At 46.5% G+C, this 27178-nt stretch overlaps 1 protein-coding gene across 17 annotated transcripts in view; it reads right to left on the bottom strand.

The window, feature by feature from the left end:
* Window positions 1-27178, bottom strand: part of LOC135921341 (uncharacterized) — a 1279318-nt gene that overhangs the window by 323935 nt on the left and 928205 nt on the right. For 4 of the 17 annotated variants that reach the window (XR_011508248.1, XM_070524797.1, XM_070524803.1 and 1 more), the window contains one exon: window positions 24396-24671. The exons of 11 other annotated variants lie outside the window; for them this stretch is intronic. Coding sequence is in view for 5 of the 6 variants with exons in the window: in XM_070524797.1 (XP_070380898.1) it covers window positions 24515-24671 (157 nt within the window). In the remaining variant the exon portion in view is untranslated. Of the gene's footprint in view, window positions 1-10626; window positions 11119-24395; window positions 24672-27178 lie in introns of those variants that run through there. 2 more of the 17 variants (XM_070524798.1, XM_070524804.1) reach the window with 1 other exon arrangement.

Here is a 27178-nt window from a genome sequence, read left to right as displayed (position 1 = left end):
GCTAGCGACAAATCAATTCTAGCCTATCTGAGAACTGTGCAAAAGGAAGACACCAATTATTCACACAAACCCGGGAAACACTGCCCATAGCCTTTCCAATTTACTGCAACTCCTTGCTAGAAATTAACCAAGAAAACAAAATACAAATTCCAAAAATTGACACAAGTAAACCATATTTCACATTTACAGTGGCGTAGTGGCTCGGTTAGGGTTAATACCGTGAGAAGCAAGGGCTATGGTGGCAACTAGCGTGCGAATGAATCTACATATTGCTCGCAGAGCTGCCAGCACAAAACACGAAAAGTATGCGGTGAACTTTGTTTATTTCGTTATGCTCAGCCAATGGGCCACATGCGTTCAAAATAACGCCTGTTTAAAAGCTGGTTTTTGAGCGAAAGTCTTAATGGGGCAGCCCACACGCTACTCTATCATGCGGCGCCTGCCCGCGGATTCGTATCAAGCTACCAATCGGTAAAACCTGACAGGCTGAATTATATTTCTGGTAAGCGTGCACATAAGTAACCTGTTGCAACACAAATCCTTCAATCAGAAGCAACAGAGGGCGTAAGGGGCGTTATAGCCGAGTGAAACAGAGAAATGGCAATTGGCCTAAAAGTGTGTGGCAGCATCCTCGTATCTTACTTAGCCGGCTATATCCTTCAGGCTTTATCGTCAATTGTTAGGCCTGTGCTGTCATTCTTGATAATTTCACTAGCAAGCGACATCTTATAGCGATTAAGTAGTAGCGATTAAGCTACTTCGTGTAGTTGTCTCATACGTTGCAACCGCTATCAATTCTTCTTTGCGTGCCTTTCCGGTGAAACTGCACTGTGTCGGTTGACTACCGTATACGGGTGGCGAGCTTAAAGTGCACTGGCAGCGCCCCAAATATATCGTAAAATACCAATTAAGCGTTACTGCCGTGATAATCAGGCATCGTTGAAGATAAGGAAGTGAGTTCACCACTTCCTTAGTTGGATATTTTCTTCATATAGCGTGAACTGCCTTTTAAAGCGAAAGCCTAAGATCTCTGTTTAAAAGCCGCCTGGCGACGTACAGCACACATCACGTCACGAAGGGAGGCTACAAGAGAATCAAAGCATGTCCAGCCGTCTATAAGACATGATTAATCATTTGCAAAGATAATTATTGATTTGTTGTTGATTGGATTAAGGTGGACAACTGTCGATTAATGTTATTTAGGTGTATTATGAAAAATTCGGTGGACTAAAATTGATTAAAATGAATTAGGGAAGAATAAGGAGATTTAAGGTGGATTAACGTGAAAAGCCGTCGGCTTTTCAAGGCTTTTGCGTTCTTATCTCTTAGGGGATGGCTTCGGGCACGTGAAAGATTTTTCAACCTCTTAAGCTAGGCCATTGCGCGTTCTCAAACAACCATTCGAATATATCATAATGACTAAATACGTTGCTTCCTTGAATTTACATGTGCTTTCGACACCCGGCCATCAGGAGCAAGAACTTCTATAGGACAACTCTAGGCATAAAATTACGTCATAAATGATGATGCTTCAATAAAGCATCCAAATAAAGCATGACGAACTATATAACTGTTTCTCCGTGGCTCGGCACGCCTTGATCATTATTGCGTATTAAGAAAGAAGTAGACAGAACAGTCAGAGCAAACATGGCGGCTAGACATTATAGCTTGTGTCAGCAGCAGACAGCACTCGGTTTCATGAAAACTCTGCCAATATCGTCGCATTTATGGCTGTCTGTATTAGGACTTCAGTTTTGATAACGCGGGTTAGTGATGCAGGAAAAAGCTATTCATTATTATTCGTAAAAATTACCGTTTTCCTGCGAAGTTTGTATTGCCTCAAAAGTTTCGGTGGGGGTCTGGTCACGCGAAAACCCAGTTGCAGGAAAGGGTGGTTTGATGAGTCATTAGCAAGGATTCCAACTTCATAGGCATGCGCTCACGCTACGCGCGCAACCAATCAGGACCGTGAAGAGAAAGGGAGTAGCACGCGCTGCGCCGACTTCGTTTCAGTTCAGATGATTCTCCAAAAACGGATAGGATGGGCAAGTGCTGTACGCTTCCCCGAGGAGCTGGCATCCTCCGACGAGCGGTGGTGATAACTCGCCAGTGCAAGGGCTCACCGTCCGCGCACCGATCCAGCTGTAGAGCTGCCCGAGCTCAGGCAATCCCACAGGAACAAGAACAAGACCCGGAGGTGAGGGAGCGGGAGGCCGAAGCAATGCGGCACCATTACCTGTGTCTTACTTAACCGTGACGAAGCACAGGTGCACGTCAGATAAGCATTGCTCCCCCCCATTTTCAGGGAGGGGAAGGGTTGGCCGTTTATTTCTTTTTTGCGGGCGAATACACATTAGTGGAATTCTGGGATTTTCCACGCACGATAGTGCTGCCATGGCATCAAGCTCATGCACACAAAGCTGCGCGTGGTCGGCCTCCAGAAAGGCGCAGTCCATTTAGCTGCAAAAATGACAAAGCCCACCAGACGCACGCTATCGCTCAGCTAAATCGCCAGTGCAGTGTAGCCAGGGCAGCCTCCTCACGTCATCTGCCGGGAAGAGCATGGTGCGCACAAACATGAGCGCTCCCACTGAGAAGAATCTTTGTGCATGGCGCACCGTGGTCCGTACGTTGGTCTTATCAGAATGGACAGTGAACAGTCAACTACAACCATGAACAAGGTTTGCTTTGGTCTCACTCCTTGCTTCACAGAGCAACAATGGGTGCAACCCTGTTTGTAACACTCCCTATCATGCCAGAGCAGCGAATTGACTAGTGGCGGTTGTGTTTGTGTTTGGGTTTCTTTGTTAGCTTATTTCTAGTGTGTGCGTGTAATTTCAGTAGCAATACACTATAAATCCATGTTATCTTTCTCAAATTTCTAGCCATAGAACGGAATGATATCCATTGGTTGTATTACGTAAAAAGCATAAAAGTCAATCTAATTTTTGTGCGTCTTCTTTTCCTTTTTAGAACCCAAACTCCAACAGTACGCTTCCTCATCGAATGCCACATTTTCACTGAGTTAACCTTCTTTATAAAGAAATTCAAACGGAGTGCGACCGACTAGTCGCCGCACCTCCGTAACGCTAAATATCTGAATGAACATAATGATCATGTATATAGAAAAATATGAAAGAGAATTTCACCATTTTATTACGAAGTGCGGAGGTGCTTTTTATTTGGCTAGCTCGTGCCCACAAAAATAAGTTATATTGAATGCCACGGCCAGTGAACTACTCTACTGGTGGCCGGTGAACTTTGCGCTCGCAGGCACAGTGCGAGCAGCCGGGCTACGGGCCTAAATTTGCAACCAGCTACCAGGCCGAGAAGCCGCCTCCATCTGGCCGTGCCACCAAGCCGCCTGCGTCCCGTCTCAAAGCCGGAGCTGCGATCTGGTCGTTGGCCAATCTGTCGACTACGTCGACCTTGTGGTGAGACCAACGCAACTTTTTTTCACAGCCACGTGTCCGCCCTTCCACGTCGAACTATGGCGTGCACGATCATGCTCATATTCTGCTCCTAACTAGAGTGCTCTATCTACTGTTATAGTTCTTACTGCATTTTCGTTCTGGTTATAAGTTTTTCATTGAGTGGTTATGTTTTGCGGTTCAATTTTCATATGCTGCATTCAAAGTGTCGTGTGTGTCGCGTCCGTTTTGGAAGAAACGGCTTTCTCCCCAAGTGAGTTCTCCGATTCGAGGCCACAGAGAACCATCTGCAACAATTAAAGAAAAGGGAGCTGCATCACACTGCTGTCGACACCCATTTACAAGAAGGGGCCCGTCAAGAAGGGCAACGTCAATGACAGGCTTGACTTTCTGATCAACACGCCGTCATACAGATATCAAAATGTGCGCGCTGACCAGGCGATGCTGCTCAAGATTCCAGAGAAAGCAGATGAAACAAACGGCGAAGGACTGGACGATATTGAGAAGATGGTCGTCCTCGAGGACCAGACCGATCAGATTCAGTGCGTAACCGAAATGAATGCCACTAGTCACACTGTGGTCTACGACGAGGCATGCAGCCACATTGCCGCACTAGAAAAGTAGACGCATTCGGTGGCCAAAGCACCCGGCTATAGTTATGTGCAGCTGTGCCGGTCCTCCACCTTTATAGAGTGGAATGACTCTGAATTTTTTTAATGACGAGCAGAAAGTGAGCAGACTATCGGTGACCCATTGGTGTTGAAGTAGGCTACATACTTTTGCACTTGCGAAAACAACGAAGTAAAACTCTACACCCAACCTAATATTGACACAAGTTATCTATATTTCATATTTTCCATGGTGTAGTGCCTTGGCGAGGGTAACTATCGGGAGGCGCAACAGTTATGGCGGCAACAACGCTGCGAATGAAACTCTATAATCACTGCTGTGCTGTCGCAACAAAGCACGGAAAAGTCCCGATAAATTTTGTACACTTTGAGATGCAAGGCCTCTGGGTCACAGGCATTCAAAATATTGTCTGTTTGAAAGCCGGTATTAAGCGAAAGCCTCTATGGGACCACCCACGCGATCCGCTGAGGTGCAGTTCGTGCCAGGGGATTCGTAGCAATTATTTCTTCCGTCAACCAACGTAGATATTAAATTCGCTTGTGGTAAGCGTGCGCCTAGGTAACCTGATGTCAGACATAAAACCTCAATCAGTGAACAGCGGGCGCATGGCAAATTCGGAGTCGAGTGAACACAATAAAGGGATTAGCCTAAATATGCGTGTGAGCATCATCGTTTCTTCGTTAGAGGGTTAAATCACTCCGGCTATATTGTCTATTATTAAGGTGGTGCTACCATACTTGCTAATTTAATGATAATCCGAAATCTTACTGCAATTGATACCGTTGATGAAGCAGCGTGGCGTAGTTGCTGTAGTTGTCTAATAATTTGGAACCGCTATGAATGCTTCGCATTTCGCGCGAAACTGTGACGTTTAAATAGTGTATAGCGGTGGGGATTTCAGATAGCTCTAGCACCACCCCAAAGATATTTTAACGCGACAGCGTTAAGGAGCTCGTGTCTCAGAAAAGCCGGTGTCATCGGCGTCGGTGTCGGTGTCGGCGTTGTCAGCGTTGGCCGTGAGCGATTAATCCCAGCAGGCACTTCATGAATAAAAAACAACTTGCAAGATGGGCTGGGTGGGAATCGAACCAGGGTCTCCGGAGTGTGAGACGGAGGCGCTACCACTCAGCCACGAGTTTTTTTTTTTTTTCTTTATTGCCTGACTTTGACAAAGAAAGAGCAGCAATAGCAATACATAAGACAAAACATAAAAGATACAATGAACACGTCGTATTGACATAAACAGCCTGGTGGGAGGCTGGCTTCGCCACATTAAAATTCATTTAGAGCCATCAATGGCTCCACCCTTGACAGCCACTCGGGAGTATCCCCACCGGCCTTCAAAATCTCAACAAACCGATGCACAGTTTCACGGAAATAAATTCGCGTTGGTCGTGCGTCGGGATCGCAGTAGTATCCTGCCATTCGAGAGCGCCAAATACTGTGGAGGCCAATTAACATTATTAAATCAAACGGAAAACCATCCTCGTTAGCAATGGGTAGATACCGTATTCCATGAGGGTCGAGGGGAAACTGTTTCTTCAACGTTCTTTGTAGTACGTCCCAAAAAAATACCCCTCCCCAACAATGAAGAAAAACGTGATCTATCGTTTCTGGTTGTTTGCAGATAAGGCAGTGAGATCCCCATGGAAGAAATAAGCCCTTTTCCTGTAAAAACATTTTTACTGGCAATGTTCCAGTGTGTAACTTAAAAAAGAAGGTTTTAACCCCTGGCGCAACTTGCATTTTTTTTACTCTCTTTAACACGTCCCTACCAGGGCCTCCACTGTACAGGGCTCTGTACATTGGCTCCGGCAGAACAACGTCACACAAATCCTTGTACAATTTTTTCTTTTTTACAGTTGATAAATATTCATTTGAAAACCTCGTCGCAAGGAATCTTACACTTGCGACAACTTCTCTAAAATATCCAAAAATGCCTCCCGTGAGTGTTTCGGTTGAAACAACAAAGTCTGGCAACGCGCGCCCGAGCCTTACTTGGCATGCGGTGCGCAAAAAGGGATCGCTGACGTCGCGAAGGAAAAGAAACCTGTTCACAATCTGCCGCAAAAAAAGGTGTCCCAGGCCCAATCCACCATTCTTGACTCCTCTGAACAAATTTGTTCGGCTGCACCTTTCCCATTGCGCATCCCACACGAAAATGGCAAAAATTCGATGCAGCTTCTGTACATTGAGTCTTGCACAATGTAACACCTGCATTACATACCACAGCCTACTAATAAAGAACAGATTGCACACGGTGGCTCTAGCAAAAATCGATAAGTTTGTTTCTTTCCACCTTTCCGCCTTTCCACGTGTATCATGCGTCTGCGCTGTCCAATATGTCGCGCTATCTCGGTAGCATTCTAGAGGTACTCCCAAGTACCTCGTTGGGGTCGTAACCCAGGACACATTTGCGAAGCGGTCGGGCGTCGATTGCCATTCTCCGTGCCAGAGCCCTAGTGATTTTGCTAAATTCACTCTGCTGCCTGTGACTTGGCAGAAGTTCTCTACACATTTAATAGCCTCAGCTACACCTTCCCTACTGGTTGAAAAAACCGCCACATCATCCGCATATGCCAACAGCTTGACTTCCGCTGCCTGCAACCGGAAACCGGGAATTGTCTGTTTTTTCATGATGTTTAAGCACATCGCCTCTATGTAGATGCAAAACAAAAGAGGGCTAAGGGGACAACCCTGGCGTACCGACCGCTGCACGCTAATGGGGGCCCCCAGACTCTGGTTAACGATCAATCTCGTCGTGCAGTTCCGATACGCCAGAGCGACACCCTCGCGAATAACAGAACCAACGTTAACATGGTCTAGTATGCAAAGCAAAATTTCATGCGCGACACAGTCGAAAGCTTTTTCAAGGTCTAGTTGTAAGATGGCCACGCGGCTATTTGTAATATCGCAGCATTCCAGCACGCATCTTGCTGTGTGAATATTAGTCGTAATAGATCGTCCCTTAATCCCGCACGTTTGATGCGGCCCAACGATTTCCTGGATTACTGACTGTAATCTTCGTGCTAAAACTTTCATATAAATTTTGTAATCCACATTTGTAAGTGCGATTGGCCGGTACGCTGTTACGTGTCGTAACCTCACCGCTTCGTCAGTTTTGGCGATTAAGACAGTGTGTGATCTTGCATAAGACGGAGGCAATTCGTTAATTTTGTAAGCTTCATTAAACACTACCGTCAATATTGGCGCGATTCCACGCTTAAAAGCTTTGTAAAACGCCGCGCTTAACCCGTCCGGTCCTGGCGATTTACCAGGATTTAAATTGTCTATCGCCGTTTCTACCTCTGATTCGGTTATTGGCAGCTCTAACCTATCCTTCTGCTCATCGTTGAGTCGCGGCAGTGCCCCAAGGAACTTATCCTTAAACGTGTTCATGTCGGCAACCTGTAATGCGAACAATGCCTGATAGTACTGAAAAAATGCACGCTTAATATGTTCGTTATCATCCGATAAGACGCCCCCCCATTCTATGTTGTCTATGTGATTTCGACGAGCGTGGGCTTTTTCAATTCCGAGGGCTCGTTTAGACGGTGTCTCCCCAGCAGCTACATGTTCGGCTCTCGCCCGGACCAGCGCACCACGATAACGCTCCTCTTCTATCACTTCGACTTTTTGTTTCGTTTTCCTAATGTCATCGATCCATTTACCAGGCGCTTCGCATTCTTTCTCGAGAAGTTTTGAAAGCATAGACCTTAAATTACGTTCATTTAGTTTCTCCTCGTACGCCATAGAACAAGACCGCTCTATTGCTTTTATTTTAAGTTGTTCCTTACAAAGCTCCCACTGTTGCCATGTTTTCAGTTCTTTATTCGGCTCTATTTTGCCGATTTCTTCAACTACCGCATGGTTGAAAGCATCGTCTTTAATCAGCTTGTTATTTATCTTCCACAGTTCCCAGCTAAAAGCACTGCCACGTTTTTTTGCCCCAATCCCGCACTCTACTAAACAGTGGTCTGAGAAAGACACCGGCACTACTTGATAACTGTTGCATTTTGGAATCGCGTCCAACGTTACATAAATGCGGTCCAGACGGGCATGACTTGCACGCTGGAAATGTGTGTACTTCACACCACCCGCGCCTTGCATACACTCCGCCACATCCTCAAGGTTCCATTTGTCTATGATTTGCGACAGCACCTCAGTACTTGCGTCCCTGAACCCCCGATCACTAGTCTTATCACATGCACTCAGGACACAGTTGAAGTCGCCCATGATAATCAGCTGTTTATCGAAGCTGAGGCGCTGCTCAACGCTTCTAAAGAAATCGACCCTTTCATCCACAACATTTGGTGCGTACAAACATAAAACACGCCATTCTGTATCGCTGAGTGTGAAATCGACAGCAACACACCGACCTGACAAGCACGAGAAATCAGCATGCACGACCAGAGCCGGCAACTTCTTAATAAAAAGGACACAACCAGCAGATGTGCCGATGGCATGGCTTACAATAGCATAGAATCTAGACGTGAAACGTTGCACCATGCTCCCGGTCTCTTCCTCACCGTCAACTTTTGTTTCCTGCACGGCCAATATATCAATGTCATGCTCCGCTAAAAGCCGATACACCTGACTTTGCTTTTTCTTTCCTGCCAAGCCCCTGACATTAAGTGTAGCGACCTTCAACGGAGATGCAGGAGCCATTTTCGCAAGGAAGTGAAAAGGCCGAGAGCATGGTGCTTACCCTCCGCGTCTAGCGCGTGGCTAGACGCCATCGTTGAAGCCGGAGCCAGCCTGTGCAGGCTCCGAACCTTGCAGCGTAGGTGCTGTATCGCCGGTTCGCCTCTCAGACGAAACGTTAGGTCGCTGCCGGAGACTGGCCCGCCTGGCTTGAGTTGTTTTTGCAGGCGGCTCCTCGACGCTGGTGGCTGCCACCTTATCCCCATCGTTGCCGGTGTGGCCATAAGGGCGCTTGGCTGGCGCGGAGACGCTGACTGCGCGGCCGCCGCTCGGGTCAGCGTTCGGCGAGCTGTTCGCTGGGTCGATGACTGTGGGTGCCGGAACGCTCTTCCCATTTTCCGACGCCTTCGCCCGAGACGCAGGCAATTCCTGCTCCTCGGGGTGCGTCTCTCCGTTGCTTGACTTGGTTGTGTCACTGCTGGCAGGCAATTCCTTCTCATCGGGGCGCGTCTCCCCATTGCTTGACGTGCTTGTGTCACCACTGGCAAGCCCCGACGGGTCGGTCATTCCTGCTGGCTTGCCCACTTCCTCGGCTCCTTTCGCTGCCTCCTCCGCCTCGTCGACGTCCATCAGCAGCTCCGTCGACTTGTCTTGCGATGCCGCCTCCGTAGCAACCGCATACGTGCGGACGCAATCGCTGTCGACGTGACCATAGCGTCTGCATTTTGAGCACCGTGGCACCTTGCATTCACGTCGAACGTGGCCCGTACCTCGGCAGCGTAGGCATTGCATAGGCCGCCCAGGCGCCACCACAAGGGCCAACTCTCCTGCAACGCGCAGCTGGTGAGGCAGGTCATCGACCTTCAAACCGGGTTTCAGCTTCAGGAGCACGGTCCTCGTTGTGGACCCTTTCTCCTTGACGCCTGAGACACGCCATCGCTCCCGGGTCACTTCGGATACGCTGCCGTAAGCAGCGAGAGCCGTCCGAATGTCGTCGTCCGCCACGCCGTGCAACATCCAGTGCAGCCGTAGTTTCACCTGTTGGTTATCTGGATCGAAGATAATGCAGCGGCGTCCTTTTACTTCCAGTTCTTTGAGAGCGGCCAACTTCTTAGTTGCTTCAGTGCTGTTGAGAGTCACCGCCCAAACATGGTTGATTTGGTACGCCCCCAACGCCACCACGTCGGGAAGCGCACCAGCGTTGGCTAGGGCGTCGCGGAAGTCCTCAACCCTGTAGGGCCTAACTCGTACGTCGCCGTGCAAAAACACAGTATTAACTACAACACGTCCGGTGGGCAATGTCGGCAAAATAATCTCGTAGTCCTGGCCATCATTGTCTTCAATCCTGTTTCCGCGGCTTGCAGAGGCCGCTATCGCCGCTCCGCTGGAGCACATGATTCCGCGTCCGCACCGAACGGTAGCCGGAAGAAGAATGACTCAGCCACGAGTTCGATGCTTCAAAGCGGTACAAAAGCGCCTCTAGTGAATGCGGCGTTGCCTTAGAAACGCGCTGTTTCTAAGGCTCAGGCGTGCGTCGCTTGCTCAGGCGCGCATTTCGTTACCGCGCCGAACGCGGTACTGCTCGACGCTCACCGCGTCCGATGCGGGGCGCGTAGTCGCTGCGCCGTAGCCTACTGTCTTACACCCCTTCGCGGGTCGACGGGAACGCTGTCGCGTTCCACTCTTGAAGGCGAAGCTTAAGCGTCCTCCAATTTTTTAAAAGGCCAAATACGCGTTACTGGTAGCCCAAACAGGCTTCTTTGGAGATAAGAAAAGGACATCACTTTCATACTCGGTAATTCTCGTTATACATATTTGAAGCTCTTTTTCACTTTCGTCGTAGCAATGTTGGAGCGCTCTCAAATAACCACCTGTATATGTCGTAATAAATAAATACGTGCGTCTTTGAATTTACAGATGTTTTCGACACCCATCATAAGCAAGTAAACATGAATGCCATAACTTCAAGCATACACTTATGTTAAATTTAGTGAAATTTGACTAAAGAACCTAAAGAAAGCAGGAAGTACCATATCAACTTTTGCTAGGTCTTGGCAGGATTGGATCATATTTGTTTATTAAGGCAGAAATGTATGGAATACTCAGACTATGCACGGTGGCTAGCCCTTATGGCGTGGGTTAGCAGCACGTATGGACTACGGCTCCAGTGACAGTTCTTCCATGGCACTCGCTAGTTCGGTTTCGATTAATCCGATCGTTCACGTTGGACCAACTATTAACGATTTCATACCAACATTACTCGCCTCCTTTCAATTGAAAGGAATACACAAAAGTTACACATAGATCAAGTCTACGCTCGTTCATGCAGTCGGCGTCACCGTTCCGCTGTCGCGGTATCCAGCCCATGCATGGCCGCATGATGTAGGTCACAAGAACGGCGCTGTGCGTTTGGCTGCAAAAGAGAAAAAGCCAAGCGGAACTACGCTCAGCTAAATCAGGTCTATAGGGTAGCCAGGGCAGCATTCAGAATTCCACTACTGGCAAGAGTACTGCCAACACAAGCATGAGCCCTCCTTCTGAGAAGTAGCTGTCTGCGTACCACACCGTGGTAGATACGGCGGTCTTATCAAACCGTCAATGAACTTGCTACTATAAACGTCGATGGTTTTGCTTCGGTTTATTTCTATGCCTCATCGAGCAGCAACGGCTGCAACGCTGCTAGTAGCACACCCCCTCACGTCATTGTGAACTGCCTAGTGGCGGTAGTTTTGTGCATCTTTATACTTGAGTTTATTTGCTTGTGTGTGTGTGTTTGCAATTTCAAGAGGAACACATTCCAAATATGTAATAAAATATCTTTCTAAAGCCGAAGAGTAATATTTACTGTTTCTTTTACGCAAAAAGCTGAAAAGTAAATATTTTTTGTTTTTTTTTCCTTCTTTACACTTAATCTCCGTCAATATGCTTGAACATCCATTCTCACATATTAACTGAGTTAAGATTTTATCACGAAATTGCAACGGATTGCAACTGATAAGTCGCTGCCCCACAACAACGGTAAATGCTTAAATAAATGAAATGATTATGTAAACATGTCGTGTAAGGAGGCAGAAACTGAGACAGAAATTGGTCATTTGATTACGACGTGCATTACACGTCGTGATGAAATCAATACTACTTTTAGAAATATTCCAAGCATTCTACGGTGAAGCCATATATGCCATTATCGCCTGCAGGGTTGAATGCCACGTTACAGCTGAAATAAATACACGTTTTCGAAGTAAGCTTGCCATCGTGTCGCACTAACTTATATCATAATTATTGCCTCGCAACAGCAGGCACCGAATGGAACAACCTTCCCTACTCCACTGTTGCCATCACAGACGCTGAACGATTCAAGATCGCTTTGGAAAATGTCTTTCAGCGCTTTAAGCGTTGTTATTTCACTACACATGTTTGTAACTATCCCATTTATTCCTGTATAGCCTTCGCGTCCTGAAAGTGTTCAGAGTAAATAAAAAAAAATCGGAGTATGCCCAAGAACTCGCTATGGCTTGCGAAGGCGAGAGCAATATTGTCCTATTGAACACCGCTGAGTGGTCCTCCGAGTTTTGCGGTACGAGTAATGTTTGCCTTAACACATGTTCCGCCCACCATGTATTCGGAGTGTTGACGACAAAGGTGGATTTAACTGCCTGCTTCTACGCTCGTAGAGCTGCGTTCTTCAGTTCGCTTGCTTCGTCTACAGTTTACTAGTGGAGACGACCACGTTTCGCTACTTCTGAGGCTGCGGTTGCCGACGACAAACCTGGTTCAGACACCATAGCGGTACGTGTTGGCCTAGCCAGCGTCACCCGCGTTCGCGACCCATTCATGGGGTGTCGTCAACATGAATGTTCCACTGCTACATACGACGCCTGCCTGTTGACTCAATGGGCCATTTCATACTTTCGCATCAAAATATAGGGAATCATTCTAATATGAGCCCGATGCCATTATTGCCTACAGAGTTGAATGCAGGTTGCAGCAGAAAGCGTTAATATTCTATGCAATCCTTTTATTATAATAGCAGTGACATTGTGAACTTGTGGAAGCTTTTCTAAACCACTCCTGATGAAAGAGTCGTACGGACGTCATGTTAACGTTTAAAAACATAACTGAGTATTATTGACACTGCTCGCATCTGTATTTAAATGTATCGTATAGGACCTGTCTCTTCTAAGCGTAGCTGTGCTCTTACGTGTTTATCCCTCAATGAAATGCTCTTAGTATTTCTCCTTGAACTTGTATTTCTTCATTTCTACTACGTGGCCCTATAGTTGGTAAATGTATTTATTCAGTCATTTCCAGTGCATGAAACAAAAGCCATCGCGTCTTTTGAGGCTGTTTTATACAGAACAAACCCACATCTGCGTCCGCTGTACATGCGTGCTCTAACGAGGTTTAACGCCCGTGTGCCGTGCATTGGGCGGTCGTGCCTCATCGGGCCTTGCAGGTGCCTCATAATCAAATCGTGGTTTTGCCATGTAAAACTCCAGAATTCAATTCGTAATATCGACATGCTATCGACAGGCACGCATGGCAGGCGCGGCAATTAAAGTCTGCAGAGACGCACACTGCGTTTGGTTGAAACGGCGACCACGCCAAGCGGACGCACCGTCAATAAGAGCTCGATCGGCTCTGTTGGAGCCACGGCCAGCGTTCTGAGTTCCGCTGCTTTCCTATGCACTCTGCACACAAACAAGAGGGCTTCCGCGCTGAGCAGGTACCTGCAAACCACACAGATGTGCACACACTCGTCTCAGCTATGAATGCTCAGTAATATTTCTTTTTGAATGCGGACCAACGCAGGTTCGCTGCGCCATTGAAGACGCCAGATTTCTGAGACGCTTTCACGGCAGCGCTCAACCTTGTTAGTGCTTGCAATGGTGCGTTTTCTCGCGAAACTGGTAATCCTCTTTCATTTCAGGGCAGATAGCAAACGCAACGAACGCAAACCAATATTCTTGAACGCCGCAACTTGAACTCAACATGCCGAAATATCTGGTAAGCTTACTCATTTCGTGCAGGTCACATTATAATTAGCGTCTCGAAACTTAAAGTTTAATATCTCTTTGTTTGTTTCCCAAGGACTAATCAATGAACCGATTCCCACAATTTCTCGTCGCCTTCTCAACCTACCAAGAAAAAAGGCCAACGCTTGATAGTCCTACTCTCTTCTGCAACGTGCTTTTAATGCGGCGCGTAAAATTGTGCATACCAATAGGCCATTGCTTCTCTGCTCATGCATATATAATACTTAAATTACGCAGCAGCAGCTTAAACAATCACCATCGGACCTCGTACTCTTCTCCCGTTCATTCTGAGCTGGCCCCTAGACGCGTCCTCAAACTATATCTGGTATTCAGCTTCTAGGAGTTAGTATCCGTGTCCAGAATATTATTATGTTTAAGATGACTTTCTTGTATTATTGATACGACCATTTTCCATTTCAGTTTCCTTAAAAGAATGCTTAAATAGGTCATCATTCATCATCACCATCATCATCATCATCATCACCAGTCTGGATGCGCCCACTGCAGGGCAAAGGCCTCTCCCACACTTCTCCAACTAACCCAGCCATGTCCTAATTGTGGCCATGTTGTCCCTGCAAACTTCTTAATGTCATCCGCCCACCTAACTTTCTGCCGCCCCCTGCTACGCTTCCCTTCTCTTGGAATCCAGTCCGTAATTCTTAATGACCATCGGTTATCTTCCCTCCTTACATCTTACATCCCTCCTTACAAATAGGCCTTATATCTGGCTTATCTAAGAATTCATTCTGCAAAACTATATTTTTGGTTATTGCGTCGCAGTAGGTTTACTATTCAAATATAAAGCCAAAGTTCCACTTTTTCAATTTAGCGTATAAATCGCTGTGCTGGTATAGGTAATTGTGACGTCACCTATTTTCAAAGTGTATTTTTGTGATTGAGGAGTCGCAGGGCATAACATGTTTTTATAACTTGATAACCTCACTAAGCGATTCTTTTATAATGCATTTTGGCCATCGATTCCGATACAAGAAAATAGTCGGCCCTAAACAGACGTCGTCGGGAAAAAGTATGACGTCACTGCCAGATGGCGCAGGAGCTTGAAGGCGGATTTCTTACCTGACTTCTGCTTCGACGTCATTATTCTTACGTAGGCCTCATCTCCGAGTAAGACTGGGTGTCTATGGTATTCTGCAAGAGTAACGTATTTTCTAATTTTTGCCTCCATAAGTTTCACAGAGTTTGACCTTCTTTCCTTTATGTTTCCAGACCCTTGACTCATGAATACACAGAAGCATAAAATCCGCGATCATAACTGTTTGTAGCCTTAGTGTGCAACTTGCAGATCAAGACACACAAAGTTATTTTTGGCTCGCCCTCAATACCATGGAATGCATTCAGTACGAATAATACGAATATACGTGAAATAGCGTTTTTTCTTCATGCAAAGTACAGTTAAATTACCAATGGAAGGACGTGAATCCTTTGATTGAACAGCATTCATAAGGCAACATGTCGATTAAAATGCTAGTGACAAATTGCTTCTTGCCTGTTTCAGAACTGCGCTACAGGAGGACACAAATTATTGACACAAACACCGGAAATACTGCCTGCTACATTTCAATATTTACTGCAACTCCTTGCCAGAAATCAACGAAATAAATAAAATACACAATCTAAAAATTGACAAAAGTAAGCTATCTTTCATATTTACCGTGGCGTAGTGGCTTGGTTAGGCATAATATCGGGAGACGCAAGGGCTATGGTGGCAACTAGGGTGCGAATGAATCTACATATTGCTCTCCGAGCTGTCGCCACAAGCACGAAAAGCATGTGGTGAATCTTATTTTGGTGGAGACGCACAGCCACTGCCTCACAGACATTCAAGGTAGCGTCTGATTAACAGGTGCTTTTTAAGCAAAACTATTAATGGGGCAAGGCACGCGCTTCCCTATCGCGCAGTTCCTGCCGATTAAAGCATAATATGGTATATTGGGATTAAGAAAAATTAGGTATTATTAAGAACGATTAAAGAGAATTAGGGTGGATTAGGGAGGTTTGAGGCAGCACGCACGCAGCACGCATGCCACCTCATGTGTCTCGTCGCATGCTAGGACGTGTTTATAGGGCATTCTTCCGCTGCGTAATAGCTAGCGCTAGCGTGGCTCAGTGGTAGGGTAGCTGACTCCCACGCGGCGGACGGGATTCAATCCTGGTGGGAACTCGCTTTTTTTATAGCGTTGCATATTGCAATCACTCTGTTCAGCCCTTGGGCGCGGCCGCGCAGCCACCATTGAGGCTATGAACCACTGTTCATTGCTGCGCGTCTCATATGTGGGTCTATTCTCTTTTAAGTTTGCTATGTTTGTTATTAGGTTGCTTCTATTTTTATGCGTTGCATATTGCAATCACTCAGTTCAGCCCTTGGGCGCGGCAGGGCAGCCACCATTGACCTTTAGCGCGGCCACGTGACGTGACGTCATGACAGCCGGAGGAAAAGCTGGGCCCCAACTCACGCAATATGCAACGCATTCTTGGCTTAACCAAGCTAAGCCTGGCCATTTTTTTTTCTCTCTTTTATTCGCGGCGATAGGTACCACGGACAGCGGACACTGGCGACGGCCACCATCACCACCCGAAATGGCTTCTGGAACGAACCTATGACAGCTTACGCTGTAAGAACGCGGCTGCTTTCTACAGTCAAGATTCTTTCCTTTAAAGCTTGGTGTCTCACTCTTTGTTGGGTTCGATCATTCTGGCTATGCTACGAGAGATCACACATTAAGATCTTGTCACGTGTACCAATTTCTGATCTCGCCATAAATCGTTCACCGGAATTGGGGGCCATGCGTTAGCACAACATTCAGATCTAGACCACGTAACAAGCCGAGAGGAGACTTTTACTGTATTTAATGCCCGCCGCTCATGGATGCATATTATTCATGCAAAATATGCATAGCAAAGTAGCACAAGAAGAGGGCGGGCGCAAGCACTCGTGGTGCTTAAAGCACTTTGCTGAAGGCACGCAAGTGAACGATGACGTCATCCCTTGTCATTTCACGATGCTTCCAACTCCACCTGATGTGTGTAAATGTGATGCACATCGCCAAAGAGCACTTGTAAATTACTTCATCACTCATAATTTTAAATCATTCCGGAGAATAAATATCTCGTATACACGATGGCGCATCTCATTATACCTGAAGAAAACAGCGTCCATGGAATCCATTCGCAGAAAGGAGGCTCCGCAGACTTGTTACACTATTCAGGATATTGCAACAACTAAGGTATTAAGTATAGCTGCACACTGTGGTTCATTTGCTTCTGACAAGAAAATCATTTTTTCATCCAATATTCAATATTGCGCCTATACGAACAACAGTTTCGCACAATTGTGGCAAGAAGCCGTCCAACTATATTTTAGTGCGAACACAGCCACTGCAAATAGTCAGCCACGGGAGAACTCAGTATAAGCGCGTGTGCATTGACGATTGCGTGGGGCGTTGAGTCCACGCAGTTCTATGATGCTGTTTCTCACCAAGAGTTCCCACCAGTTCTCAGTACAGCAACATGTCCCGTGCCAAGCCGTGGTGCAGCAAGATTACTTTTACCAAAACTCTGTCTCAAGCACATGTCTCAAATGAAATGCTCCTTGACTGCGCCGTTGGAGACGTCTACATGCATACGCCTTGTACTTCTCCGCAACCCAAACCCTCCTCGCTGCAATTACTGAGATCTCAAAAGCCACTAATGAAACTACCATCGCTGAGGACCCATCCACAAGTTCACAGCCAATGCACAACAAACTCGCTAAGTGTACCTGGAGCATAAAGTGTACATATTGTAGGAACGTACATAATGTACAACTCGCGCACAGCAGATCAAACATTCAAATACTGCACAATTTTCATCTCAAAATACCACTATTCCCTGGACAGTAATCATAGATGACTTCTGCCCCTTGTTTATAGCGGCTTCACATCGCGGGCGGCGCGTGCGAGGCAACGTGACGCACTGCCAGGGAAGTCCGGTAGGGTAAGCTTAGAATGTTTCGATTTAAATGCTTAAAGATTGCGGAGCTTCGAACCATGAACTGCAAGTCTGAAAAGCCGCTGCTCTACTAATAATTCCTGAAGCCATTCTTTTATTGCGATAGCAATTACACTGTACTTCAAACAATGTATGGGCTATCATTGTCGGCGCCGCCGTCGGCACCGTTGTTGGTGTCGTCGTACTATCATAATATCGACCCCTACCACGGTGGCTTAGCGGCTATGGTATTACGGTGCCAAGCACGAAGTCGCGCGATCGCATCCCGGCCGGAGCGGCCGCATTTCCTTTGCCCCAAAATACAAAAACGCCTCTGTCCCATGCATTGACGGCTCGTTAGAGATCTCCTGGTGCACAAAATAAATCCAGAGTCCCCCACTACGGCGTGCCTCATAATGAAATCGTGGTTCTGGCACGTAAAACTCCAGAATTCAATTCAATTCGTAATATCAACGCGCACGCATGGCAGGCGCGTCAATGATTAAATTCTCCAGAGACGCGCATTGCGTTTGATTGAAACGGTGACGATGCCAAGGGAACGCACCGTCAAGTTGACCTCAAGTGGCTCTGTCGGAGCCAAGGCAGCGTTCTGAGTTACGCTGCTTGCCTGAGCATTGTGCACATAAACATGGGCGTCCGCACTGAGCAGCTCTGTGCAAATAACACAGATGTGCACACATATGGTTTCAGCTCTGAATGATCAGCAATATTTCCTTTTGGACGCGGACCAACGCTGCTCGACTGTGCTCTTGAAGACGTCAGCATTCTGAGACGCCTACACGGCAGTGCACAAACTTGGTACTACTTGCAGTGGCCCGTTTTCGTGCGAGACTGGCTACCCTATTTTATATCATGGGACACAACAAACGCGAAGAAAACAAACAAATATTACTGAACGCAGCCTCTTGAATACAACGTACCAAAACATCTGGTTAGAGTGCTCAATTTGTACAAGGTGAAAAAAAGTTTAGGTATGCGCTTACTCTCAGGGATCGGAAGCAGTATTACGGGCCACATTAAATTTGCGTCTGTAAACTTCAAGTTTATTTTCTCTTTCTCGGTTTCCCAAGAACCAGTCAACGAACCAATTGCCAGAATTTTTCGTCACCTTCTCTCATCTAGCAAGAGGAAACAGCAAACGCTTCATAGTCCTACTGTCCTCTACAACATCCTTTTAATGGGGTGCGTAAAATGTTGGATAGCAATAGGGAGTTCCTTCTCTGCTGATGGATATTATACTTAAATCACACAGTGACAGCTTAGACAATCAGCATCCGACCTCGTCTTCCTCCATCCATTCTAAGCTTGTCCCTAGACGTGTTCTCAAAGTATGCCTGGTATTCAGCTTCTAGAAGTTAGTTCTTATTATGATTATTATTATGTTTAAGATTACTATGGTGGTTTACTCATACGACCCATTTTTCATTCACGCGTTCGAAAAAACACTCAAATAGACCTACATCTGGTTTAACTGGTAGCACATTCTGTAAAACTACATTTTTGGTTATTTCGTCGCAGTAGGTTGATTATTAGAATCCAAAATAAAGTCAAAGTTGAACTTTCTACATTTAGCGTACGAACCCCAGAGCTGGTATGGGTAATTGTGACGTCACAGATTTCAAAAGTATATTGTTGTGGTTGAGCCGTTGCAGGGCACTAAATGTTCTCACAACTTGCAAACATCAATAGCTAATTTCTTACAATTCAATATTGCCTATTGACACCGATAAAAAGATATGATTAAAACTTCTTTATGGGCGAGTTCGTGCATACTTGATTTGAAAAATTGTTGCTGCGCTTTGTGGATGAACGTGTGAGCGCAGTAAAAATTAAAGAAAATATGAGCTGGCCCCGAACACACGTCGTCGTGAAAATTGATGACGTCACTGCGAGATAGCGGAGGAACTTGAAGGTGGCTTCCTTACCTGACTGCGGTTTCGACTTCATTTTGCTTGCCTAGGTCTCATGATACAATAATACTGGGTGTCTTGGTATTGTGCAAGAGTCATGTATTTTCTATTTTTTGTGTCTGTGAGTTTCACAGTGCGTGAGCTTCATTGCTTTGTTTTCAGACCATTGTTACATGAATACACAGGAGCATAGGATCGGCGCTCATTGCTGTTTACAGGCTCAACGTGCAACTTGCAGATTAAGACCCAAGAAGTAATTTTCAGCACGCCCTGAATAACATGCAACGCATTCAGTTTACAGCATCTTACTAGCGAGACAGGAAAAAAGCAACACTTATTTACAGTTATATTAGCATTGGAAACACGCAAGCCCTCTAATTGAACAGCATTCATTGAACAGCAAACACCCATTCAAATATATCATAATTCCTAAATACGTGGCTTCCTTGAATTTACATATTCTTTCGACACCCGGCCATCAGGAGCAAGAACATTCATAGGAAAACAATAGGCATAAAATTACGTCATAAAGGATGATGCTTCACTAAAGCATCGAAATAAAGCATGAAGACCTATATAACAGTTTCTCTGTGGCTCGGCACGCCTTGATCATAATTACGTATTAAGACAGAAGTAGACAGACAGTCGACAGGCAGTAGACAGTAGTCAGAGCAAGCATGGCGGCTAGCCACTATAGCTTATGTTAGCAGCAGACAGCACTTGGCTCTCGAACACTGTGCCAGATGCTAGCATTTCTGGCAGTGTGTATTAAGACTGCAGTTTGATAACGCGGCTTGGTGATGTAGGAAAAAGGTATTCATTATTATTCGTACAAATTACTGTTTTCCTGCGAAGCTTGTATTGCCTCACAAGTTTTCGTGGCGGTCTCATCACGCAAAAACCCAGTTGCGCCCAGGGCAGACGAGCAGCAGGAAAGGCTGGTTTGATGAGTCATTAGCAAGGATTCCATCCTGAAAGGTGCGCGATCACGCCACGCCCGCAACCAATCAGAGCCGTTTCGCTTCCGCCGGGGAGAAAAAAGGGTGTCGCGCGCGCAGCGCCGACTTCGTTTCCGTTCAGTTGATTCTCCAAAAACAGATGGGACGGCAGAGCGTTGTGCGCTTCCCAAGGAACAGGCAACTTCCGACGAGCGGCGGCGATAACTCGCCAGTGCAAGGGCTCACCGTCTGCGTGTCGATCCAGCTATAGAGCTGCCCGAGCCCAGGCAACCCCACGGAACAAGAACAAGACCCCGAGCTGAGGGGGCGGGAGGCCGAAGCAATCCGGCACCATTACCTGTGTCTTACTTAACCGCGACGACGCACAGGTGCACATCGGATAAGCATCGCTCCCACCCCGTCCATTTTCAGGTAGGGGAAGGGTTGGCCGTTTATCTTTTATTTGGGGGTGAATACACATTAGTGGAATTCTGGACTTTTCCACGCACGATAGTGCTGCCATGGCATCAAGCTCGTGCACACAAAGTTGCGCGTGGTCGGCCTCCAGAAAGGCGCAGTCCATTTAGCTGCAAAAGTGACAAAGCCCACCAGACGCACGCTATCGCTCAGCTAAATCGCCAGTGCAGTGTAGCCAGGGCAGCCTCCTCACGTCCCCTGTCGGGAGGAGCATGGTGCGCACAAACATGAGCGCTCCTGCTGAGGAGAATCTTTGTGCATGCCGCACCGTGGTCCGTACGCTGATCTTATCAGAATGGACAGTGAACACTCAACTACAAGCATACACAAGGTTTGGCTTTGGTCTCACTCCTTGCTTTACAAAGCAGCAATGAGTGCAACCCTGTTTGTAACACTCTCTATCATACCAGCGCTGCGAATTGACTAGCGGCGGGTATTTTTCTGCGCGTTTGCGTTTGGGTTTGTTTGTTAGCTTATTTCTAGTTTGTGCGTGTAATTTCAGTAGCAATACACAATGAATCCATGTTATCTTTCTCAAATTTGTAGTCATAGAACGGAATAATAGCCATTGGTTGTATTACGTCAAAAACCATAAAAATCAATCTAATTTTTTTTTGTCTTCTTTTCCTTCTTCGAACCCAAACTCCAACAATACGATTGATCATCGAATACCACATTTTCACGGAATTGACCATTTTTTTATAAAAAAAACTGGAACGCATTGCAACCGACTAGTCGCCACCCCTGCGTAACGCTAAATATCTGAATGAACATACACCTGCCGTGGTTGCTCAGTCGCTATGGTGTTGGGCTGCTGAGCTCGAGGTCGCGGGATCGAATCCTGGCCACGGCGGCCGCATTTCGATGGGGGCGAAATGCGAAAACACCCGTGTGCTTAGATTTAGGTGCACGTTAAAGAACCACAGGTCGTCAAAATTTCCAGAGTCCTCCACTACGGCGTGCCTCATAATCAGAAAGTGGTTTTGGCACGTACAACCCCAAATATTATTATTGAATGAACATAATGATCATGCAAATAGAAAAACAATTGACACAGAATTTCACCATTACATTAGGATATGTGGAGTTGCTTTTAATTTGGCTAGCTCGTGCCCACAAAAATAAGTTATACTGAATGCCACGGCCAGTGAACTACTCTCCCCGTGGCCGGTGGACTATTCCGCTCACAGGCAGAGTGCGAGTAGTCGGGCTGCGGGCCTCAGTTTGCACCATGGCTACCAGGCCGAGAAGCCGCCTCCATCTGGCCGTGCCACCAAGCCGCCTGCGTCCCGCCTCCAGGCCGGAGCTGTGATCTGGTTGTTGGCTCAACGGTCGACTACGTCGACCTTGTGGTGAGACCAACGCCACTTTTTTTCACAGCCACGTCTCCGCTCTTCCACGTCGAACTATTGCGTGCACGATCATGCTCATATTCTGCTCCTAACTAGAGTGCCGTGGCTACTGTTGTAGCTCTTACTGCATTTTGTTTCTGGTTATGAGTTTTTCATTGAGTGGTTATGTTTCGCGGTTCAATTTTCGTTTGTTGCATTCAAAGTATCGTGTGTGTCGCGTGCGTTTTTGAAGAAACAGCTTTCTCCTCAAGTGAGTTTTCGGATTCGACGCCACAGAAAACCATCTGCAACAATTAAAGAAAAAGAAGCGGCATCACACTGCCGCCGACGCCCATTTACAAGAAGGGGCCCGTCAAGAAGGGCAACGTCAATGACAGGCTCGACTTTCTGATCAACACGCCGTCATACAGATATCAAAATGTGCGCGCTGACCAGGCGATGCTGCTCAAGATTCCAGAGAAAGCAGATGAAACAAACGGCGAAGGACTGGACGATATTGAGAAGATGGTCGTCCTCGAGGACCAGACCGATCAGATTGCGTAACCGAAATGAATACCACTAGTCACACTGTAGTTTACGACGACGCGTGCAGCCACGTTGCCGGACTCGAAACGTAGGCGAATTCGGTGGCCATAGCGCCCAGCTATAGTTATGTACAGCTGCACCTGTCATCCACCTTCATGGAGTGGAATGACTCTGAATTTTTTTAAAGCCGAGCAGAAAGTGAACAGACTATCGGTGACCCATTGGTGTGGAAGTAGGCTAGATACTTTTGCACTTGGGAAAACAACGAAGTAAAACTCTACACCCAAACTTAATATTGACACAAGTTGCCTGTATTTCATATTTTACATGGTGTAGTGCCTTGGCGAGGGTAAGTATCGGGAAGCGCAAGAGCACTGGCGGCAACCACGCTGCGAATGAAACTCTATAATCACTGCTGTGCTGTCGCAACAAAGCACGGAAACGTCCCGATAAATTTTGTACACTTTGAGATGCAAGGCCTCTGGGTCACAGGCATTCAAAATATTGTCTGTTTGAAAGCCGGTATTAAGCAAAAGCCTCTATGGGGCCACCCACGCGATCCGATGAGGTGCAGTTCGTGCCAGGGGATTCGTAGCAATTATTTATTACGTCAACCAACGTAGATATTAAATTCGCTAACCCGATGTCAGACATAAACCGATGTCAGAGGTAACCCGATGTCAGACATAAAACCTCAATCAGTGAACAGGGGGCGCATGGCAATTCGGAGTCGAGTGAACACAACAAAGGGATTAGCCTAAATATGCGTGTGAGCACCATCGTTTCTTCGTTAGAGGGTTAAATCACTCCGGCTATATTGTCTATTATTAAGGTGGTGCTACCATACTTGCTAATTTAATGATAATCCGAAATCTTACTGCAATTGATACTGTTGATGAAGCAGCGTGGCGTAGTTGCTGTAGTTGTCTAATAATTTGGAACCGCTATGAATGCTTCGCATTTCGTGCGAAACTGTGACGTTTAAATAGTGTATAGCGGTGGTGATTTGAGATAGCTCTAGCACCCCCCCAAAGATATTTTAAAAGGCCAAATACGCGTTACTGGTAGCCCAAACAGGCTCCTTTGAAGATAAGAAAAGGACATCACTTTCATACTCGGTAATTCTCGTTATACATATTTGAAGCTCCTTTTCACTTTCGTCGTAGCAATGCTGGAGCGCTCTCAAATAACCACCCGAATATGTCCTAATTAGTACATAGGTGCGTCTTTGAATTTACAGATGCTTTCGACACGCGTCATGAGCAAGCACACATGAATGGCATAACTTCCGGCATTCACTTAAGTTGAATTTAGTGATATTTGACTAAAGAACCTAAAGAAAGCACGAAGTACCATATCAACTTTTGCTAGGTCTTGGCAGGATTGGATCATATTTGTTTATTAAGGCAGAAATGTATGGAATACTCAGACTATGCACGGTGGCTAGCCCTTATGGCGTGGGTTAGCAGCACGTACGGACTTCGGCTCCAGTGACAGTTTCGTCCTTGTCCGTGCCAGTTTACTTGCGATTATTCGGACCGTTATAATGATTTCATGCCAACATTACTCGCCTCCTTTCATTTGAAAGGAATACACATAAGCTACACATAGAGGAAGTCTACGGTCGTTCACGCAGTCGGCGTCACCGTTCCGCTGTCGCGGCATCCAGCCCATGCATGGCCGCATGATGCAGGTCACAAGAACGGCGCTGTGCGTTTGGCTGCAAAAAAGAAAAAAGCCAAGTGGAACCACGGTCAGCTAAATCGGGTCTATCGGGTAGCCAGGGCAGCCTTCTGAATTCCACTACTGGCAAGAGTACTGCCCACACAAACATAAGCGCTCCTTCTGAGTAGTTTTCTGCATACCACACCGTGGTACATACAGCGGTCTTATCAAACGGTCAATGAACTTGCTACTATAAGCGTCGATGGTTTTGATTCGGTCTAATTCAAGGCCTCATCGAGCAGCAACGGCAGCAACGCTGCTAGTAGCGCACCCCCTCACGTCATTGCGAACTGCCAAGTGGCGGTAGTTTTCTGCATCTTTATACTTGAGTTCATTTGCTTGTGTTTGTGTGTTTGCAATTTCAGGAGAAGCACATTCCAAATATATAATAAATTATCTTTCTCAAACCGAAGAGTAATATTTACAGTTTCTTTCACGCAAAAAGCTTAAAAGTAAATATTTTTTTTGTTTTTCTTTCCTTCTTCGAACTTAATCTCCGTCAATATGCTTGAACATTGATTCTCACATGTTAACTGAGTTAAGATTTTATCACGAAATTGCAACGGATTGCAACCGATTACGGCGTGCTTCCCATTCTGTGATGAAATTCAATACACCTTTTAGAAATATTCCAAGCATTCTAAGGTGGAGCCCTATGCCATTACCGCCTGTAGGGTTGAATGCCAGGTTACAGCTGAAATAAATACACGTTTTCGAAGTAAGCTTGCCATAGTGTCGCACTAACTTATGTCATAATTATAGCCTCGCAACAGCCGGCACCGAATGGAACAACCTCCCCTACTGCATTGTTGCCATCGCAGACGCAGAAAGATTCAAGGTCGCCTTGGAAAATGCCTTGCAGCGCTTTAGGCGTTGTTATTTCACTACACATGTTTGTAACTATCCCATTCATTCCTGTACTGCCTTCGCGTCCTGAAAGTGTTCGGAGTAAATAAATAAAAATCGGAGTATGCCCAAGCATCCGCTATGGCTTGCGAAGGCGAGAGGAATATTGTCCAATTGAACACCGCTGAGTGGTCCTTCGAGTTTTGCGCTACGAGTAATGTTTGCCTTAACACATGTTCCGCCCACCATGTATTCGGAGTGTTGACGACAAAGGTGGATTTAACTGCCTGCCTCTACGCTCGTAGAGCTGCGTTCTTCAGTTCGCTTGCTTCGTCTACAGTTTACTAGTGGAGACGACCACGTTTCGCTACTTCTGAGGCTGCGGTTGCCGACGACAAACCTGGTTCAGACACCATAGCGGTGCGTGTGGCCCTAGCCAGCGTCCCTTGAGTGCGCGACCCATTCAAGGGGTGTCGACATACGACGCCGGCCTGTTGGCTCAATGGGCGATTTGATGCTTGCGCTTCAAAATATAGGGAATCATTCTAAGGTGAGCCCGATGCCATTATCTCCTAAAGAGTTGAATGCAGGTTGCAGCAGAAAGCGTTAATATTCTATGCAATCCTTCTATTATATTTGCAGTGACATTGCGAACCAGTGGAATCTTTTCTAAATCACTCCTGATGAAAGAGTCGTACGTACGTCAGGTTAATTTTTAAAAACGCAGCTGAGTAGTGTCGACGCAGCTGGCATCTGTATTTTTAAATGTTTCGTATAGTACCTCTCTCTTCTAAGTGCCGCTGTGCACTTACGTGTTTATACCACAATTAAATGCTCCTACTGTTTCTCCTTGAACTTTTATTTCATGATTACTACTACGTGGCCCTGTAGATGGTAAATGTGTTTATTCAGTTATTCACAGTGCATGAAACAAAAGTCATCGCGTCTTTTGAGGCTGTTTTATACAGAACAAACCCACATCTGCGTCCGCTGTACATGCGTGCTCTAAGCAGATTTAACGCCCGTGTGCCGTGCATTGGGCGGCAGTGCCTCATTAGGCATTGCAAGTGCCTCATAATCAAATCGTGGTTTTGGCATGTAAAACTCCAGAATTCAATTCGTAATATCCACGTGCTCTCAACAGCCACGCATTGCAGGCGCGTCAATGATTAAAGTCTCCAGAGACGCGCCCTGCGTTCGGTTGAAACGGCGACCACTCCAAGCAGACGCATCGCCAGTTAGAGCTCGATCGGCTCTGTCGGAGCCATGGCCAGCGTTCTGAGTTCCGCTGCTTTCCTATGCACTCTGCACACAAACAAGTGGGCTTCCCCGCTGAAAAGGTGCGTGCAAACCACACCGATGTGCACACACTGGTCTCAGCTATGAATGCTCAGTAATATTTCTTTTTGAATGCGGACCAACGCAGGTTCGCTGCGCCATTGAAGACGCCAGATTTCTGAGACACTTTCACGGCAGCGCTCAACCTTGTTAGTACTTGCAATGGTGCGTTTTCTCGCGGAACTTGTAATCCTCTTTCATTTCAGGGCAGATAGCAAACGCAACGAACTCAAACAAATATCCTTGAACGCCGCAAGTTGAACTCAACATGCCGAACTATCTGGTAAGCGTACTCATTTCGTGCAGGTCATATTATAA

The sequence above is a fragment of the Dermacentor albipictus genome, chromosome 9, assembly GCF_038994185.2.
Source record: "Dermacentor albipictus isolate Rhodes 1998 colony chromosome 9, USDA_Dalb.pri_finalv2, whole genome shotgun sequence".
NCBI classification, from domain to species: domain Eukaryota; kingdom Metazoa; phylum Arthropoda; class Arachnida; order Ixodida; family Ixodidae; genus Dermacentor; species Dermacentor albipictus.
This window is presented reverse-complemented; position numbering and strand designations above follow the sequence as displayed.